A 21399-nucleotide genomic window follows, 5' to 3' on the forward strand; every position below is an offset into this window, starting at 1 on the left:
AACCTTGCAGATTATATTTCTCTACTTTGCACTTGGATTTTAAAATCACAGAAGATGAATCTTGGAAAATTCTTTGAGTTTTGTCAAATTCTAAATAATTTAGAAAATAATCCAAGTCTTTGGATGACTCCTATTATGCAGAGGAATTTACCTTTCTCTGATTTCCAAAGCGAATTGTTACAACTTACACAAGAATATCTAGTCACATACAGTCCTTGAGAAAAACATGTTCTAAAGTTCAAATAGGGGAGGTGGAATCAAGGCTAAAGGTTCTTAAGAACCAGAGACAGTCAAACTGAGCCTTAAAATCTAGCAACATGTTAGGCATAAATTAAAATAATATTTCAATGGGATAATCAATATTAATCAGTCTTTTACTTACTTATTGGTTATTATATATAGAGCAAAGAATTTATTTTTCATTTTAGTGTCCTTGTGAATTAACCAAAATTATGTAGTAAAAACAGAATCATTTACAATCTTTATTAACCTTTATTCCTGTTAATAATAAAAAAATAGGGTTGCTTAGTATCTAAATTAAAATTTTTTCAAACTGCTTATGGTTTTTTTACTCGGTAGAAAAACTGATATGATAGGACTCCTTAAAGGAACAGGATAGAAAGACTGTCAAAAAATCAGATAACTTAGAAGAAAAGAACAAATTTCTAGAAAGATACAAACTACCACAATTCACTCAAGAATAAATAGAAAACCTGAATAGAACTATAACAACTGAAGAAGTTGATTTAGCGATTTTTAACTTCCTGCAAGGAAAACCCCAAGCCCAGCTGGCTTCACTGGTAAACTCTACCAAACTTTTTAAGAATTATTACCAATCCTTCACAAACTCTTCCAAAAAATAAAGGAGAACACATCTCAACTCACGCTGTAAGGCCAGTATTGCTGTGATACAAAAAATATTCAAAAACATTACAAGAAAAGAAGTTACAGACCAATAGTAGTTACAGACCGATATTTATTATGAATATAAATGGAAAAACACTCAACATAATACTAGCAAGTCAAATCCAGCAATGTATAAAAAGGACTATTCACCAAGACCAAGTGAGATTTATCCCAGGAATGCAAGGTTTAATATCCAAAAATCAATTACTATAATAAGCTATATTAATAGAAAAAAGGACAAAAACGACATGGTCATTTCAATAGACACAGCAAAAGTATTTAACAAAACACAGCAGTAAAAACACAGCAGACTAGAAATAGGAGGAATTTCCTCTATCTGATAAAGGGCATCCACAAAAACCTCACAGCTAACATCACACGGGTGAAAGATTCAGTGCTCTTCCCCTAAGATCAAGAGCAAGACAGCATGTCTGCTCTTACTTGTGTTTAATATTTTATTGGTGGTTGTAACCAGGGCAATTAGATAAGGAAAAGAAATAAAAAGTATCCAGACTGGAAAGGAAAAAGTAAAACTATCTCTATTTGCAGATGACATTGTTTATAGAAAATCCTAAGGAATTCACCAAAAAATATTGGAACTAATAAACAAGTTGAGAAAATTTGCAAAACACAAGACCAATATATAGAAAATCATTTGGATTTCTATACATTACCAATAAACAATACAAAAAATATATAAATAAATGGAAAGAGATCCTATATTTATAGATCAGAAAACAGTATGTTTAAGATGGCAATACTCCCCAAATTTATCTGCACATTAAATGCAATCCCTATCCAAATCCCAGATGACTTTTTCTTTTACAGAAATTGACAAGCTGATTCCAAAATTCATATGGAAATGCAAGCGATCCATAATAGCTATATTGAAAATGAAGAACAAAGTTGGAGGAATCACACTTCCTTATTTCAAAACTTACTACAAAGCTTACATAATCAAGACCATGTGATACTGGCATAAGGATAGACATATAGGGACTTCCCTGGTGGCGCAGTGGTTAAGAATCCACCTGCCAGTGCAGGGAACACAGGTTTGAGCCCTGGTCTGGGAAGATCCCACATGCCATGGAGCAGCTAAGCCCGTGCGCCACAACTACTGAGCCTGAGCTCCAGAGCCCGCGAGCCACAACTACTGAGCTCGCGTATCACAACTACTGAAACGCATGTGCCTAGAGCCTGTGCTCTGCAACAAGAGAAGCCCCCACTCATCGCAACTAGAGAAAGTCTGAGCGTAGCAACAAAAACCCAACGCAGCCAAAAATAAATAAATTAAAAAAAAAAGATAGACACATAGATCAATCAAATAGAACTGAGGGCCCAGAAATAAGTGTAAAAGCCTTACATTTATGGTTAATTGATTTTCAATAAGGATGCCATAGCAATTTAATGGAGAAAGTCTTTTCAACAATTGGACAACTGGATATCAACATGTAAAAAATGTTGGACCCATTTCCTCACACCATACATAAAAGTTAACTCAAAATGGATCAAAGATGTACATGTAAGAGCTAAAACTATAAAACACTTAAAAACAAAACCTAGGGATAAATCTTCTTGTCCTTGGATTAGGCAGTGGCTTCTTAGATACGACCCAGTGCACAAGCAACAAAGGAAAAAGTACATAAATTGGACTTCTTTGAAATTTAACACTTCGGTTGCAAAAGCTATCATCAAGGAAGTGAAAAGACTACCCACAAAATGGGGGGAAAATGTTTGCACATACATACATCTGATATGCAACTTGCATCCAGAATATATTTTTTAAAAACTCTTACAAATCAATAATAAAAGGCAAATAACCAAATTCAAAAAATAGACAAAGGATAGACATTTACCCCCCAAAAGATATAAAAGTGACCAATAAGCTCATGAAAAGAGACTCAACATCATTAGTCATTAGGAAAATGTAAATCAAAACCACAATGAAATACTAGGAATGAAATTACAGGTGTAGCAAATAGGCATCCATTACAGCCTGCTTAGTGAGAAATGGCTTGGCCTTGGAGGTTCAGTAGAAGTGCAGGGAGTTGAGAGAGATTTTGGAGATAGAATTGTCAAACCTGGGTGCTGGACAAAGGCAGTAAAAGAAGAGGGAGCTCAAGGATAACTCCCAAGTATTTGAATTGAGGAACTACATGGACGACAGTTGCATTGACTTGCAGAAATTTGGAGGGACAGCATGGAATTCCTTTTTTCTTAGCTTTAGACATACTGATTTTTTAAAATTAATTTTTATCGGAGTACAGTTGCTTTACAATGTTGTGTTAGTTTTGCTGTTCAGCAAAGTGAATCAGTTATACATATACATCTATCCACTCTTTTTCAGATTTCCTTCCATTTAGGTCACCACAGAGCACTGAGTAGAATTCCCTGTGCTATACAGTAGGTTCTCATTAGTTACCTATTAGACATACTGATTTTGAAGTGCCTGTGAGATATGCAGGTGGAGGTGTTAAAGAGGAAGTTTAATATATCGTCTGGATCTCAGAGAAGAAATCCAGTGAGGGGTGAGGGGTGGCAGTGGGGGTGGGTGTGAGCCAGCTAAGAAGATGTGATAGAAACCCTGGGAGAATTAAATGGTTGAGGAAGGTGACTCTTTCTGAGGTCCCAAGTAAAACGAATATAAGCCACACCACAACTTAAAGCAGAGATTATAGGAAGATGAGCTGGCAAAGGAGACTGAGTGGGCCTTCAGATATAGACGAGGTTTATTTTCATCTTCAGGGTCACCAAAATATTCGGCATTTACCACCACGTTCTTGTGCATTATGTTGACCATACCCTATGACCTTTACTCCTTCAGAGGTCACGAAAAAAATAGCCCTAATTAACATAGCACAACAATAACATAATACACAAAATGAACTTAAACCTGACAATAACTTTGAATAACATATGTTGATCAGTGCTGCCTGTAGAGAGAACCATGGGAAATTCTTTCAGAACTGAGAGCTACTAGATTCTTCAGTGAGACATTGAAAGCTTATAGCGAACTCTTTGCTTTGACAAAACTCAAATGGTCTCATTTTCTCTTAACGTTCATTTTGAGGTATAATTATTCAACCCCCCTTGTGTGTTGCTTGGTTCTTGACCTTATTTTTGTGTTTGTTTTGTCTTGTTATATCACACGTATGCTTTCACTTTAAATCAAAAGGTAGTGGTAAAGTGTCCAGTCTCTAAAATTAGATGGAGCTGGATTTAAACCCCAGCTCTGTTATGTATTAGGCAAGTTGCTTTAACTCTCTAATTTCCATTTCCTAATCTGTAAAATAGTGTTAATAATAATACTTAGAGAGTTGCTGTGAATGTTTCACAGGACCACGCATGCAGAGTACTTGGTACTTATTAGAACTTAGTAAATTATAACACTTAATACTGGTCTAAAGCTACCTCAGTTCCATTTTTTTCAAAGCCGTCAGTCTTTGCCCAAATATAATGTTAGTTTTAAATAGTTTATTTCCCAACCAAATGTCTCCAACATTTGCCCCTGTGGTGCTCACTCCAAAAACAAACATGAGTTGATGCAATGGCTGGAGACATTGCCTATCTGAGGACAATATCTTTGCAGAGCCAGCAGAGAGACAGGTGCAGTGTGCCTGGGAGCCCACGTCACTTTCATTGGGGTGGCCTCATAAGCATCAGTTCCAAAACAAGTATGAAAGTGAGAACAAAAAGACCTACCAGCCATTCGTGTGCTCACTTAATAAACCATATTTTCTCATTTAATTTATGATGAATATTAGAGCCGACATCAGATGTCTGTGTTCTGATACTTATTTGTAATTTTTTAGGACTAGAAAATTAAGTGGCAGAAATAGAAATAGAACCCTAATAAAGAATAAATACAAAGTTTTAAGAAAGAATTAGGAGAATAGTGAATCATTATTTACTTGGGAATCATTTCTGTGAATTGTCATTTCTCGGATTCATAATTGAAATAATTTCCAGCTGTGCTTTAAAAAGTTGAAAACACAAATAATTAAACTATAGTAAATTGGAGTGTTTTGCAGTGTATAAATAACTGTGCTAAAGATGGGCCAAATTGACTATAGGGGCACTATCAAGAATTAAGTGTTAAGTGAGTGTCAGTTACGTATAGAAGAGAGATATGCTCTCAGAATTCTTTTCTACTTCTCAGCTACTTAGAGTTTAAAAATTATAGATGCCAAAACTAAACTTCCAAACTAATCAAAAGATTATAATTCAACATTGAAACATCATTTGGAAAAAGGCATGAAAATCCACGTATTCATTCAGTAATTATTAGTGGAATATTTTTCAGGTGACTAGAACTTGTTTAGTGTGATTGATGCCATAGAGATGCATTTTATACTGACTTACACAGAAAGGCACACACACACACACACACACACATTCAATACACTAGAATACAATGACCCCTTCCCCTACCAGTGCTTTCCCTGTTATCTTGTTTAAATCTAATCTGGGGCAGAATCACTCCCTTTGCCCTTTCTCCACTGCTCAAGGATCAGCGGAGGGAATGTACCTAAGGAAGAGTCCATCTGGACAATGAGCAAGAGGACTGAATAGGGACATAAACATTACAGGCGACCGTTAACATTCCTTGAAAGCCATGATTAACATTAGCTGTGGGGAGTCTGTGCATGAAGTGTGAATTGCTACGCAGGCCAGACCCATCCACCTACCAGGGGTTTATAAGCAAGGAGCAATTCCACCGACAGGCACAGGAGGACATTGAACCAAGTACAATAGATTCAGTGAAATCACTAAATTTGGATTCTTTGCAGAAGAATCACCTGTGGGGCTTGGTAAAAACTGAAAATCAGGGCCTTATCTCCAGAGATTCTGAATCAGTAGATTTGAGATAAGGACTGGGAAACTTGCTTTTCAAAGAAGCACTCCAGCTAACTCCAAGGACAAAATTTTGATACATATTTAAAGGATGGCATGTCCAGGTAGAATTATACATGAAATTTACAACATGGACAGGAGGATAAAGAGTAAGGGCAGGTGTATCTTTGGGGGAGAATTAATGAAAACAAACTAAAATAAAATCTGTCCAGTTGATTTATTTTTTCATTCAACAAATACTTATCATGCTTCCACTGTATGCCGAGCACTGTCCTAGCTGGTACAAAGAACCAGAACTTGGATTGGAAATTCTAAGTACATGTCTTATAACTCTTAATATGTGACCTAAAGCATTGTCTTAGAGCAGATACATTACTCTATTGCATTTATGAACATGTGGTCATTTTCAGCAGGAAGAAAAGAATGCCTAATTTAAATTCTCCCCATTTGATTTGGTATCACTCTGAGCCCAGCCTGATGCCAGGATAATCACACCTTCTGAGCCCATGTGAGGTTAGGAGTAATCACCTACCCCAAATCTGTGCCACAAGCCTATTTCCGCATAAACACAGCTGGCTCCTCTGGATGTGTTCTGTATATCCCCTTATCACTTCATTGGCGCTGGTGGGGCTTATTATCATTACAGTAATTAGTAGTACAATTAATATATATTTAAACTGCTTTACAGATATTGAGTTATAATATGACATATGTTAAGTTCTCTATATAGATCATTGGTATTTATAGCTACTATGCACCCATTTAAAATAAATGACTAACTGGGAAGTAATATGAAATATAATCTCATGTAACTTTTGAGGATAATCTAAATTAGAGGTTAAAAAGAGTAAATAACCCTTGAAATCTTTTTTGGGAAATCTGATAAGGATCAGCATGATCATTAATGTTAAAAAAGGAAAATGAGTAAGAATTTTTAAAATAATTTGAAACTCTTGTTTTTTTATAAATTTTATTTATTCATATGTGGGATATTAGTACTAACCCTATTTATGATATAATTGGACTATTTCACTTATGGAGCCCTAGGATGACCAAGATGTTCTAAGTATAACTGATGAATTCCATTATATTAGAATAAAAGTTAACCTTAATTACATATACTAATAGCTTAATCTGAAACTGCATTTCCCATACTGTGATTTTAGTAGATATTAAAAAAAAAATCCCAGTGGTCAAATTAGTTTGAGAAACAATGATCAAAAATATTTATTTAAAAAAATATATATTTATTTGAAGACTACTGATAAGCTATGACAATAACAAAAGCTAACATTTATTGACTGCCAAGCATAGAGCTAAACGTTTCATTTGAATTAGCTCACTTAATTTAACCTTCTATAAAAATGAAGATTAATTATAGCTAAGAATTTCTCAATTAAACATAATTGCAAGGAAAATTATATGCAAGGATACTTAAATAGGAAAATCTATTATATAAGTCATTATCCATAATCAAACCATTATTTATGCTAGACAAAAAAAGATATCACCAAGACTATATTCATTTATTGAATTAATATTGAAAAAAGTTTAAAGAAAAACAATTACCTAGTCTTTTGGTATTCACAACACAGGAATTCTCTAAATTAAAATTTTTTTCATCTACATGTTCAGGGTTGTGAGGACACAAATTAAATATATTTCAAAAGGAAAATAATTTCCATTGTAAATAGTGTTAGAATTTCCCCTTGACTATATTAGAAACAGATTACAATTTGCTCTTAAGAGAGTTAAATAAAATTGAATTAAAATACTTAGCAATTATACTACTGCTGTTGCAGTAAAATGGTAGTATTTTATTCATAGAATGGGAATTATAAAATCAGTGGTATGAATTTTGCACAAGACCATCTAATTAAATAGAAGCACTTTCATTATGAATAATTGTATGGCTTGTACAACCTTACTTAGGATGCAAAAAACCTGTACAAAGATGATTATTAGAATAATCTAATGTTATGAAGTATTTAGTGCCTGGTTGCCTAGGGGTTCATCAGCCACTTATGTTCTTATAGCTACAGGATAAGTTTTAGTAAATTGAGAAAATAACTCATGGTCCTAATCAAAAGTATGGAGCATACATACATCAGTGCGAATCAGTTAAAACTGCAGAAGATGCTATTATCCAGTTGGTCAGTTCGACCTCATCACATGGCAGTGCATTTATGTGACTACAAGGTTAATAGAGCATGTTGTGTCTCAAATTTCAAAACCTAATGTGGTAAAATTGGAAGGTATTATCAGCATTTTCTAGTCCAGTCCTTTATACTATAGATGAGCAAGCTGTGATGCCAGAGATTAACTTACTTAAGTCATATAGGAAATTAGTAGTAGAACCATTCTGTAAAGAAGAGGGCACAAATCTCATCCGTCCACCCATCAATCCTTCATTTCATGAATTCATTCATTCAACAAGTATTTATTAAATGCCTATTATGTGTTAGACACTAGGAATGTGGCGGTGAGCAAAACTTAGACATGGTCTCTGGCCTTATGGTGACTGTTTTGAGAATACAGTGGGAGGTGAAGAAATATGAATAAAATAATCACTCAAATACATACAAGATTACAAACCAAGACAAATGTTCTTAAAAAAGGGAACCTGGCCTATGGTAATGTATAAGAAGGGAACCAGACCTAAACCAGGGGATCAGGAAGGGCTTTCCAGAGAAAGTGGCACTTATATTAAACACTAAAGGCTGAAGAGAAGTTATAAGGAGAAGGGAGAGGGTGGGAAGAGGTTCAGTAGCCCTGGAGAAAGAAATCAGTATTTGAGAAACAGAAAGCCCAGCATGTTTGGAGTCTACAAAGTAGTGAGAGTGGGGCAAGAAGGGGCTGGAGAGGTAGACCATTCCAGACCAGCTAGGGCCTATAGTCCAGACTAACATTTTTGGTCTTTATCTTAAGAGTCATAGAAAGCTGTGGAAGAGTTTAGCAGGAAGATATAAATGTATAGCTCATCTTTGACAGTTTTATTTTTACATGAACAAATACCAGATTCATATATGCTATTCAAGGTATAGGACACTTTTCTAAGTTTTGATTCTGTAAGTGATGGCCTGGAGAAGGGGTAAGGTGGGAGGGATGGAGAACAGGAATATGGATTGAAGAAGGTTTGGAAGTTGGTTGCCACAGTTTCTGGTATATCTGACTGTTTCAGGGCTCTATAATGAATTTGTTCTGATAATGGAAATCACGTTTGAAACATAAAATTGTTTTGGAGGGCTCAAATACAGGAGAAATTTGCTTGTGGTTTGTGAGCTACTTTAGGTTAGTTTTTATATGGAAAACCTCTACTCTTGGAATTTCCAAGATCATTTTTATAGATGATGTGGTTTTCTTTTCTTCTGGTCCATTTTCTCTTTATAAAAACCCCTAGCCAGGATAAGAAATTATCTACCTTCATTAATGCCTCTCTTGAGATGTCTGAAGGTAAGGACTCTGGATGATGTCATCTGATCAACTGGGATGCTAAAATATATCACTGATAAATCAGTAGAAATCCAAGCCAAGCATATGTGAGGAACTACAATGAACTGCTTAAAAGGCAAAGTTTTTAGTGAAACCTGCATGGTCTGCAATCCCAGGTTTGCAAGACCTAGAGTTATCGGAACCTCATCTCATCTTTCTTCTTAAAAACCTCTGAAAATTCTTCACTGTCTGAAGAATAATGTCCCTGCTTCTCAGTGTGGTCCCCGTCACACTCCTCAAGATTTTCGCACCAGTGTTTCTTTCCAGGCAATCAGACTACTTCTCTAAGCCTCATTAGCTTGTCTATCCAAAAGGAAATACTACTCAGAGCTATTAAGACAAGAGTTAAACAAGTATTTAGCAATGGCAGATCTTTTCATTATATGAGGAATAACAGATGAGAGACGTTTGAGTTATTCATCTCCTTTTAAGTAATAATATGTTTCCTCCTCCCCCAAAGTTCATAACTCTGAAGGAAGTACAACAAGAGCACTCACACTGAAGGATATTTTAAATGGGACATTTTCTTATAAAACATTTTTTCCAAACTGGATTTCAGGTAAGTGAATTATTTCTTTACCTTTTGTTTTTCTTTAAATGTATGATTTTTGGTTTTTATTTTTATTGCCAACAATTCTCTGTGGTAACATAAGCCATCTTAGTTGAAATGGATAAAAACAGCAATTATTTAGATAAGTCAAGTGGTCAACAAAACATTTTTTCACAGAACTATTTAGACAGGGTTTGTCCAATAGTAATGATGCCAGTACAGTAGTAGCTCTAGCAGAACAGTAAAATCTGAGAGTGCACTGTTAGAATAAACTGATCATATGATAGAGCTTTTCAGAATGGGAAATAAGCACCTATTTAGAAGAGGTCATGAGAATTTTACCAAAAGAAAAATTCCATTGTTGATCTAGATAATCTGAGAAATGAACAAATCCTAAATTGAAGACAAATCCTTTAAGGTCCATAAAATTGATATTTGCATATAGTTTTTCAAAATAGCATGTTGTCAAAAGAGTCTAATCAAACAAGTGGTAAGAGCAACTAAATTGTTTATATTATATATAATTTCTATCTAAAGTGCCACTAAACACAATAGAATATTTTCATTTTCTCTTTAGAATATAATAAGCATATAAAATAGGTTTTTAACTAAGTCAAACACAGCCTAAATGGAATATATATTTTTTTATTGCAGAAGAAACATACAATTTTAAACTAGTTTATTCTCTTTGTAACACAGAGAAAATCCAAATTTACTCCTAAGCACCCTGAACTGGTTAGAATAAGGCTCCTATTAGTAAATATGACATTTTTGTGTAATGTAGAAAAACAACCCCCTTTCCTCCCCTCCACCATCAACTTACTATCATATTTTAAATTTGACAAGGCAATATGTACCAGACAGAGAGGAAAAAGAAAGTCAGTATGTGAAATAAGAGAGGTTTCTCTTTGTTATAAATGTATTTTCTGTTAAGGGAGATCATTTCAAGTTTTGTTTTCCTTCTTGTTTAAAGGACAAGAATATCTTCGTCAGTCTACAGATAATAATATAGTATTTTATAATATTGAAACAGGAGAATCATATACTATTTTGAGTAATACCACCATGGTATGTATCCTCCATTATCTTCCTCCTCAAAAACCTCTGTCAGCTCTTCACTGACCAAAGAACAGAGTCCAAACAACTGAGCACCTGATCTGGACCCAACATGCCATCTCAGCTCCATCCCCCACCACAGTTTTCCTCCCATTCTCTCTTCTAGTCACACTAGATTATTGACCTTGCCCACTCAAATCACCTAGCATTTTCCTTCCTCTGTGGAACAGGTATCCTATGAGATAAAATGTACAAACTCAGTTCTTGTAGTCAGGCAAACTGAGGTTCAAATCCTGGCTCTGTCATTTACTAGTTATGGAGCCTTGGGTAAGATTCCACATTATTCCATCCTCATCATGCCTCAGGTTCTTCCTCTGTAAAGTAGGAATAATAATACCTCTTTGGTTAGTATAAGAATTAAATTAACATTTGAAAGTGCTTAGGACAGTACCTAATAAAGGCTCAGTGACTGGTCCTATGATACATAGGAACATGTTATTCTGTCCTCCTGGACTCTCAGAACTCCTACTTTCTCTACCTTCAAGAGCCTAGTAATCTTTTAGAGTCAAGCTCAGCTATTTCTCCTTCTCTGTGCAACAAACCATCTTATCATTTGCATTCAATCACTTCCTGTTTAACACTTTTGCAATGTTATATCTCTTTTATAAAATTTTCTAAATTGTAATGTTATTTATTTAGAAGTTTACTATTATAAGCTTCTTGAAATCACAAAGTATATCCTATTTACCACATCCTCATCCCCTAATGTGTAGTAAATTTCTTTGTATACAGTAGGTACTTCTTAAACTTTAAAAAAATTGCTTTGAATGTATATGTGGGAGTATATCGATGATATAATATTCTTTTAGAACTACAAATTTATATGGCTCTGTTATTTTTTCTGTATTCTAATCAACTTCTTCATAATTTCAGAAAAGTGTGAATGCTTCAAATTATGGTTTATCACCTGATCGGCAATTTGCATATCTAGAAAGTGATTATTCAAAGGTATTGACTATTTAATTTGGGTTTATCTGATTGTATCTCCCACTAGCCCATAGATTGGTTTATAAAAGTAAGAGGAAGCAAGAGTCTATCTTTATCTCTAAATATTCAAGAAATTGATGCACTTCTAGCTGAGCCCCCAAAGCATAACAGAAACATATACAAATCATTCAGAATTTGGCATTCTTGTCTGGTTATCATCAAGTAGTAGAAACTACTTTCATCTTAAGGGAAAAACTTATTTTGGGGGCACTGATATTCATCAGAAAAAAGTCATTTGGTATCATGAATCATTAGTCAATTCTCACATATTTTAACCTTGTTGATATTTATTATTATTGAAAATGGAAAAATCAAGATATACTTTATTTAATTCACTTGCTTTTTAAGGAACCCCCATACTGTTCTCCATAGTGGCTGTTTCAATTTACATTCCCACCAATAGTGCAAGAGGGTTCCCTTTTCTCCACAGTCAGTATATATATATATATATAAAAATTAACCCTGGTAGACCAGGGGTTTAAATCTGTGTCTTCGAAAGCCTAGTGTAGGAGAATCCCGCATAGCCGGACTATTAGGCCTTACTTAATTTCCCCCTCCTGAATGAAGTTGTGGATGGAAGATAATCACCTTATTTTTTCTACTTTTGCTGGTAAAAGGAAAGAAGAATTTACTATCAAATTCAACTTCTAATAGTTACTCTTAGATCAAGAACCTTTTGTTTTAACTGCCATTTTTCATATTCTACTTGAGATGCAAAACTCCCTTAATACACAGAATGAAAAGTCAAGCTTGCCCCTCCCCCATTGTTCAGACAGCTGATTATTTTCCAGTGGACCAGGTCTTGGTCACCTGCAATCTTCAGAAAGATATGTTTCAATCCACTGGAGCTTCCTTGCCAAAAGTTTGAAAGCCCTTTAGGAAACAAAATCCAGAATAATACTTGCTTTATTCACTAACCACAGCACAAATAAACTTAATGAGAACCGAGCAGTTTTTTTTCTGGAGGAATTATACGCTATATATCTCTTATTTATTTTTTCAGTCTCTACTATTTTAAAAAGCTATGCTCAAAGAAAAGCAAGCATTTTGCAACAAAACTATATGTTGAATAACTTCTCTTCACCCAATTTTAAAGGGTTATTATCATAATAATTACCCAGGTGCAGGGTAATCTTTATGGGACTTGGAAATTATAGTGGTTTTACTTCAATCAAGGTAAAGCATAAGGGGAACATTTTTTAGGGTAGAGTGTGTCAGAGAAATGCTTTTTATGTTAAGAAATGTCTTTGGATATGCTTTTTATGGAGTGAGGGTTGAATCACTGCTGAGATTAGTTCTGGAATTTGGATGAACAGCACAAAAGTCCACAGTAAAACTCTTTAAATGAGACTCATTTAGAATTGAAACATGTCTTTCCTAGTGCTTTGTGAAAATAGTCCTTTTATAATTCTGAACCTTGAATTGAGTGACCTATGATTATATGTTATTGACCTGAGCTTTTGAAGAATCATGATTTGTCTTTGCCTCTTCTTCCTGACAGCTTTGGAGATACTCTTACACAGCAACGTATCACATCTACCACCTTACAAATGGGTAAAACTTCATGTCTTTTTATTAACACTACTTAAGTCTCATATAGAGACTTTTTCACTCCAGACTCTGATTTGAGATTAAGACTGCGTTCTCTTGTTCCTGGTCTTAATTTCTTACTTCTTTACAATATATGTATACCTATACAACTTAAGAAATTCAAAGAACTACTCCTTTGGAATAGTCACCTCTTTTTATTTGACTAATATCTTACATTTTTATACACTCTCTAGTTTTCCTACTTTTGAACACCAAATTATAAATATATAATTTATAAAAGTACATATATTTATAAAAGTAACAAAAATGCATGGGAATGATACAAAATGTTGGGGAGAGGGGGCTCCTTCACTGGAAGGAAGCAGAAGGGAGGGAGATGCAGCATTAAATTTAAATTTAATTGATTTTAAGCGAATTGTTTTTTAAAATGTAAAATGTTAATATCTTTTAAATTTAGATGTTAAATTGTCATCTATTATTTTTTTATCTTTATGTTTAATTATTTGAAATATTTACAGCTTAAAGTAAAAAAAATTAAATGAATGAGTAGGTAGGCAAAGGACTGAGGGAGAGAATTCCTGGCAGAAAGAACAACATGTAAAGGCCCAAAAGGAAATGAAAGCACGGAGTGTTGGGGAAACTCAAAAGTAGGTCAGTTGAGTTGAAATTGGAGGAGGGCATGCTTACTAGTAAGAGGTAGTGTAAGTTTAGGAAGGAGTTGAGGCCAGAAATCATGGACCAAATAATAATGAGGAAGCCATTAAGAAGAGTTTAGATCTCATTCTGATGACAATAGGGAATCACTGAACGGTTTTAGATGGGAAATGACATGATCAGATCTGCACTTTAGAAAAATCTTTCTAAGTATGGACAATGAATTGGTTAAATTACTCATCTTAATGTGATATCCTACTTGCTGTTATATAAAAGTGAAAATAATTGTATGGCTTGAAGAGGCACTGAAAAATCTTATGGTCTATTTCCCCTTTTGTCTAGTAAGAACACAAAAATTTTTTTGAACTTTATGTTTCTACTTCTTTTAAATGTCCAGAAAAGAATAACTCTGATCTTCTTAAACTGTCAAATCAAGAAATAGGAACTGCTATGTAACGTAGACTCTAAATCCATCTAATGCACTCTGAGTCTTTTTCTCTGTATCCACATTGTTACCAAATTCAAGAAGTGTTTATTGAGCACTTACTATGTGAAAAGCATATGTGGGGAGACACAAATGAGCTTGAGGCACCAACCCTATTCTCAAGAAACTTTTAGACTAGTGAAGTGGAAACCTTACTCTTTCAGTAGAATTTCTTAAGGCTTTAATCATTTCCTTGTTTTTCTTTTAATCATTTTGAAATTCTCCACGTCCTACCTATGTTGAGGTTCACCAAATTAAACAGCACTCCAAAAGAAGATGACAATACTAATATTTCAATCATGGTTTGTATAAGCTTTATGGCCTAGAATCATTTTAAATATTTAGCTTTTGTGCAGTGAATTTAATCAAACCACTATTTTGTTTGTTTTCTTCTTGCACAACCATCTAATTTGCCAGATTGGTTTTTTGTCAGGTAAATATACCATAATTTAAGGAGTGGAGAATGACAAATTTGTTGAGATTCAAGGCAAGATGGAATATCACTCATTCCAAGTCTTCTATGTGCCTCCAAAATGTTTATAAAAAATCTACCATAGAGAAAATGAAGATAGTTCTGATTTCAAGCAAGGGAAGGATTACTGAGGAGATGACAGCCTTTGTAAAGCACGCTCCTCCACTTTCTCTCGTACTGTAAAACACAGACAATGACAGCTGTGGTGACCTGCCTGCCATGAAGAAACTGTGCACTGAGATTTTCAGCTTGGTGCTGTCTGCATGCTTGCATAGATGATTCCATGGTATATGGAAACCTAAGGCAGTGTTACAATGTCAAAGGTAACATGGACACTGGTTTGAGAGAGAATTGTAAATGAGGGATGAATGTCTTCTCTTCTGGGACGTTCTTTTGCCTGTGCCCTCGTATGTTGATCTGTTCCAGACTTCCCAGGGGCCTGGTGCTCATAAACTGCCCTCCAGCAATCAGGATTCCCACTGCAGCACCAATAGTCTCCTTCCTCCGGGGACATCACTCTTTCTCCAGTCAAAGCTGATCTGTCCAGTGCCATGTTCCCTCATTGGTTGCTAGGCCTCATACTTCATGACCTAATAAGTTAAATCAAGGTAACGTGTACTGCACATCTTCACAGGTGTCCAAAATTTAAAAGAATGGGAAAAGTAGAAATATCAAGCATATGTTTAGGTCCAGGTTGGAGAGATTTTTTTTGGAGGGGGCAGACAAGGAGTCTTCCTTCAGGCTCTTCACATTATACTTTGGAGGCAGGTCTAGTTTTGCATCTCCACAAAAGCATTCTTGATGAAACTATTCATACAGTCTTCAAGAAGATAATAGTCAAAACTTAAGCACAGCACCCTACAACTCTTTAACACTTATAAAACTCTGAACGCATCCTTGCTGAAGAACTGTAGAAACTCCACAGTGCAAGTCAGTCAACTGAGTATTTGCAGGGCGACTCTAAGCATCAAAGTGAGATTTTTGGTCAATAATATATTTGAAATTTTCCCATGGGTGGAGTGGAGGACTTTCAAGCTTAAGGCATACTGCCCAGTATATGATCTGTTTTTTCAGTTTAGCTTGAGATCAGATGTTCCTTTCCTTTTCTGATTTCAAGTCAGATCCCTGGGGAGATTGTCAAATGGCATCTTATTTTCAAAAATTTGAAATGCATATGCATTCACAGAGATGGCGGTTGTGAATGAAAATGTGGAAGAGTACATATTAAACTTCAGCACAATTATAGAATTTCAGAGCTGGAAGGCTTCAGCAACCATCTCAGCCTGGTGTGTACACATTTTACAGTCCTGAGGGTTAAAAGGCTTGAGTTTAATGAGGGGTCTTCCAAGAGCTAGTGATATGATGTTTAAAAAGTCATATCATTTCTCTAACCTCAAGTTTATTTTTTATAAGATGAGGGGGGTTCCATTAGGTAATTTCTGGAGGTATTCCCACTTTCTCAGTCTATAACCCTTTAATCCACTCACCTCAATATAAAAGGTCAGAAGTTAAATGACCTGTAAGTAACTAGTGAAGAATTCCAGCTACTACCCCATGTCCTCTGTCCCATGTTGTCACATTTTTTCCATTAGGTTTGAAGAAGCAGAAACGATGATGCTTTATGTTTATTGTTTATTTTTTTCTTTTTATACCTGTTATTTGCATTGAACAGCAAAGTTTATTTATTTATTTTCTTTCTTTTCTTCTAGAGAGTTTATAAGAAGAAATGAGCTTCCTCGTCCAATTCAATATTTATGCTGGTCGCCTGTTGGGAGTAAATTAGTAAATGTTTAAATTATAGAAGTGTTTAATCATTCAAATAAAAGAGGAGCCATTTGATTTTGGCCTTTGTTAAATTTCCATGCCTGAAAGAAAAAAAAATACATTTATGACTATTTTAAGTGGTTAAAAACGGGAAGAGTTTTGATAAATTGAAACCCATCTGAGAATTCCGTAAAATCTCAAGCTCATGGATAGACTTCTTTAAATATCGCAGTCAAAAACTTTATCCTTATACTCAGCCAGAATGCGTTGTGCCAGAAAGCTCAGGAAAAATATGGTTTTCACAAGTTTCCCAGACTAGCTTCAGACAACATGAAATTTTGTCCAAGCTCTTATTTAAGGACTCTAAATAAAGATTAGATCTGGCTAGCTATTAATATTCAGAGATTTATTTGACTTTCTGTCAATATACACAATTATTTATTTAGGTAATAAAGGCAACGAATATAATAGCAGACTTTATTCTCTATTTAATATATAGACGTTAAAATCATAATTTTTATGTTATGTTAAAAATCATAATGTTAGTATAAGTTGGTTGGGGTTTCTTGACTTATTAAAATGATATCTTAGTTGTGAGCCTTTTTGCATCTGGATTATCACTCTTTTTAAAAGTATTAGGTGAATGATTAACACAAACATGCAGGCTTTATTGTATTTCTTATGAAATTTCTCCTTGTTAACTAACTTACCACCACTTCTAGGCATATGTCTATCAAAACAATATCTATCTGAAACAAAGACCAGAAGACCCACCTTTTCAAATAACATATAATGGAAAAGAAAATAAAATATTTAATGGAATCCCAGACTGGGTTTATGAAGGTACGTGTATTCTTTTTTTTACTGCTGCCGTTAGGCTTTTAATTGAAAATAATCGCACACGTTTAGTAACGTTTAGATGAGTGGTGTGTTACTGAGATGAATGGTGGCATTTCTGAAAGCTGTTATCAGGTTATGAACAGGACGTGCAAATTCTGAAAGAACAAAATCTTGTTATCTGACTTGCAGAATTTATTTTCATGAGCATTATAAAGTGGTAGTAATTTATATTCCAAGAAGTATATGGTCCTTAGATGCTGTATTAGTACATTTTCTTGGGTTTGCTTTTTTCTTGCAAAATAAACCTTTTTTCCAAAACTAAACAACTATCTGTATTATTTTGCAGGAAAATATTCTCGGCTCTTGGTGCTCTCATGAATTTTGTCCTCTTTCTGGGTCATGTAGTATCTAGGAATTAACTGGACTTTAAAAGGTCTTCTAGTACTTGCCTTTATTAAAAATGTATATAACTGAATTAACTGGTTTTTAAAAAATATTCCCAGGAGAGAAAGTCAACTTTCAAGTTTATGTCACTCTGTAGTATAAGTACAGTTCTCCTTGTTTTGGCTACTTTAGATGACTGTAAAAATCAGGAGTGGCCCCAAAAGGGAAAATTAATTATTGTTGAAATGCTTACTATTTATTTTAAAAGTTACATTTCTGATTAATGTCAATTCCCCAGAAGACTAATTGATGTTTGATATGGGGTATTAAGTTAAACTATTCCTCTAAACCTAGATCATTTATCTTTTGATAACCAAATCATGGCATATGTCACATCCACATTAAATATATTATTTCAGTTAATAAATGGCTGTATACAATGTACTTTGAAGTATTTATGATGATTTTAACAGTACACTGTCATAGTAATTAATATGGTAGTATTTATTTTTCAGAGGAAATGCTTGCTACAAAATATGCTCTCTGGTGGTCTCCTAATGGAAAATTTTTGGCATATGCAGAATTTAATGATACAGAGATACCAGTTATTGCCTATTCCTATTATGGCGATGAACAATATCCTAGAACAATAAATATTCCATACCCAAAGGTATGTGGAATACTTTTAGCAGATGCTTCCATTTCCCTGGTGTCAAAATGAGCAACCAATACCATGAATAGAGGTGGGATCAACAAGTTTGGAGAGCTTCTTATCCTTGTGCATTGTAAGGCAAACATTGTACTGTGCTCTATTATTTATGTGGACATCTGTTGCTTTGGACATCTGGTTGGGCTGGATGAAGTAGTCTTTGCAAAAACCATTGCAGAGTCTTTGAAAAACATATGGTCTAGATCATGGAGGAAAAACAAGCTTAACTTAATTTTAATTTTTTTCATATTTCATGCTCCAAATTCGGGTAAAGTTCTGTTTTGCAATTCCCTCTTGAATTCTCATGTAAATTCAAAGTAGAATGGGAAATTAAAATGTTGAATGTGGTGTTCCTGTCAGGTCGAAGTAAGCCTGAGTTACGGTCTTTTCTGGACATACATGGTAGGTTAAGTTTATAAGCCTAGGTTCTTCTTTGAGGGAATTAGACATGGTGTAAGCCCTCAGTTTCTCATATAAACATTCTAGAATCCTTAGCTTACATACTTCACATGCAGTCCCATGTCTCAAGACAGTCAACCTGTATGCAAAAGAAGAATGGCCAGGTCACGGTGGAGAAACGTCGTATCCCAATTTAATTTAGACAAGAAATCTGAAAGGGAATCAAATCATAAATTCTCCTCTTGCACAAGGAGTGGAAGTGATTTTAGGATTTAGCTCTTTGTTCTTAAGTCACGATTGTTTTCCCTTGCCAAGGGGAACACTGTCATAGATGGAGCCAGTGGGTCCCTATATGTGACAAAGACGGGATGGATATGCATACACACAAGTGGATTCCAAAGCAATTCAAAGTGACCATCGCGAGAGAAATAGAAATTCCAGATAGTCTAAAATTTATGTTAAAAGTCTTTTGAGAAAAGGCAATGGGTAGGAGATGAGTGTTTAGGTAAGAGACCCCTCAGGGTTGTATATAAAGTCTGAAAGCTAAGATGTTTGGAAGTGAGAGGTATGATACTTGGAACCCAAAAGACGTAAAAGAACTTGGATCTTTAGAAGGTGGTAGGGTGCAGGAAGAGATGAAGAAATCTAGAACTGAGGAGAAACTCACATGGACAGAGAAGTCAGGACCCAAATTCTCATGTTTCTTTGAAGGCTGAAGTTGCTGAAACATCTGACATTGAACTGAGAAGTGAGACAACTTGAAAGAAGCAGAAAGTCCCACCTAAACCTCAGAGTGAAACAGGAAGGTGTGAGGAGAGCCTGGACAATTTCTTAGATAAAGCCAAATAGCATGGAGCCATTTATGGCTATATATCTAAATTTTGTGGATTTAAATTGTTTGACAATTATAAGATTCTCTTTTTCTGTGGTAAAGTAACAGAACTCTAAGAAGATGTCTGGGCATGAACTATACTGTCATGTAAATCTAGGGCATATACTAGCACGTAAAGCACAAAGCAAGAACAGCATAAATCCCATGACACTTTATTTTGAGGTGGAATTTTCCTAATTTGGGAGTATTGATTGCAGTAATAATGTAACCAGCTAGTAGACTGTCTGGTAATTGTCCTAGACCAAATTACAGGGTAAAAGCAAAAGGTATCTTTTATTATCTATTCTTCACCCTCTCTTCCCAAAATCAATCCCCCTCGGCACTCCTGTGGCACGTGAAGAAATATTATTATAATTAATTATCCTAATAACAATTATAATGGGAAATATCTGTCTTAAAAGTCAGAAAAGAGAATATCACTTACGGAACTGATTTTTATAGCCCAAATATTTTTCCCTATGAATCAAGGCTCCCTCATTAATCACTTAGAATATGTGTTTTCATTCTGGTTGCACAATATTTGTAATTGCACTGCAGTGAAATTCGTGGTCATGTTATAATTGGAATGTTTTCAACAATAATATACCTAACATAGTTAGCTTATAAAAATATGCCTAAATTCCTAAACTGTCTTTAAAAAGTTGGTGATAATTAGAATTTTATGAGCTTATATATCTCCATTTTCTTCACAGGCTGGAGCTAAGAATCCCATTGTTCGGATCTTTATTGTTGATGCCACTTACCCTGAGCATGTAGGTCCCAGAGAAGTGCCAGTTCCAGCAATGATAGCCTCAAGGTATAGTCATCTCTGTTGCTTCCTACTTTTCCAACTGAATTTTAACACTGAAATTTCTTCATCAAGGTTTACATTTCTTTTCTAATGAGTTTATGACGTATATGCTACAGCAAAAATAAATAAATAAATAAAATTAGCATGCCCAGCTAAATATATAGCAAAATCGAAATTCACAAATAAGTTTCTTAAATTGATTTGAAAATATTAGCCCTTTTCACACATGTAAAGATGACCATGGTGCTCAGTCTAAGTGCTACTTCTGGATATGTGAGTGTAAGCTAGAGACAAACAGAGAGATAGTAAAATTCATATATATCCTCATCCTGGCTTCTTCCAAGTCTGACTTACTTTCTCCCAGGGTTTGTAGATCATGCTTATCACATGTGTATGACAAACAGGAGAAGATACGCCAACTCTCTCCAAATATCAGCGTTTTTCACTAGTATGCAGTCTATTTGAAACGGTCTGGTTGTAGAATTATCTGTTTGGGGATTAACTGCAGGCAGACAGGGACAGAAGCATTCTCACTTCCCCAGCATGGTGCCCTAT

At 34.8% G+C, this 21399-nt stretch overlaps 1 protein-coding gene across 1 annotated transcript in view; it reads left to right on the top strand.

Annotated features, from left to right (window-relative positions):
* The window catches only part of FAP (fibroblast activation protein alpha), a 71271-nt gene that overhangs the window by 6520 nt on the left and 43352 nt on the right, over nt 1-21399 (top strand). The window contains exons 3-10 of the mRNA XM_029225403.1: nt 9713-9811; nt 10776-10870; nt 11792-11866; nt 13407-13459; nt 16776-16848; nt 17553-17673; nt 18570-18724; nt 20747-20850. Coding sequence (XP_029081236.1) covers nt 9713-9811; nt 10776-10870; nt 11792-11866; nt 13407-13459; nt 16776-16848; nt 17553-17673; nt 18570-18724; nt 20747-20850 — 775 coding nt within the window. The remainder of the gene's footprint in view (nt 1-9712; nt 9812-10775; nt 10871-11791; nt 11867-13406; nt 13460-16775; nt 16849-17552; nt 17674-18569; nt 18725-20746; nt 20851-21399) is intronic.

Source organism: Monodon monoceros, unplaced genomic scaffold, assembly GCF_005190385.1.
Source record: "Monodon monoceros isolate NGI ecotype Baffin Bay Population unplaced genomic scaffold, NGI_Narwhal_1 Super_Scaffold_16, whole genome shotgun sequence".
Classification (NCBI taxonomy): Eukaryota; Metazoa; Chordata; class Mammalia; order Artiodactyla; family Monodontidae; genus Monodon; species Monodon monoceros.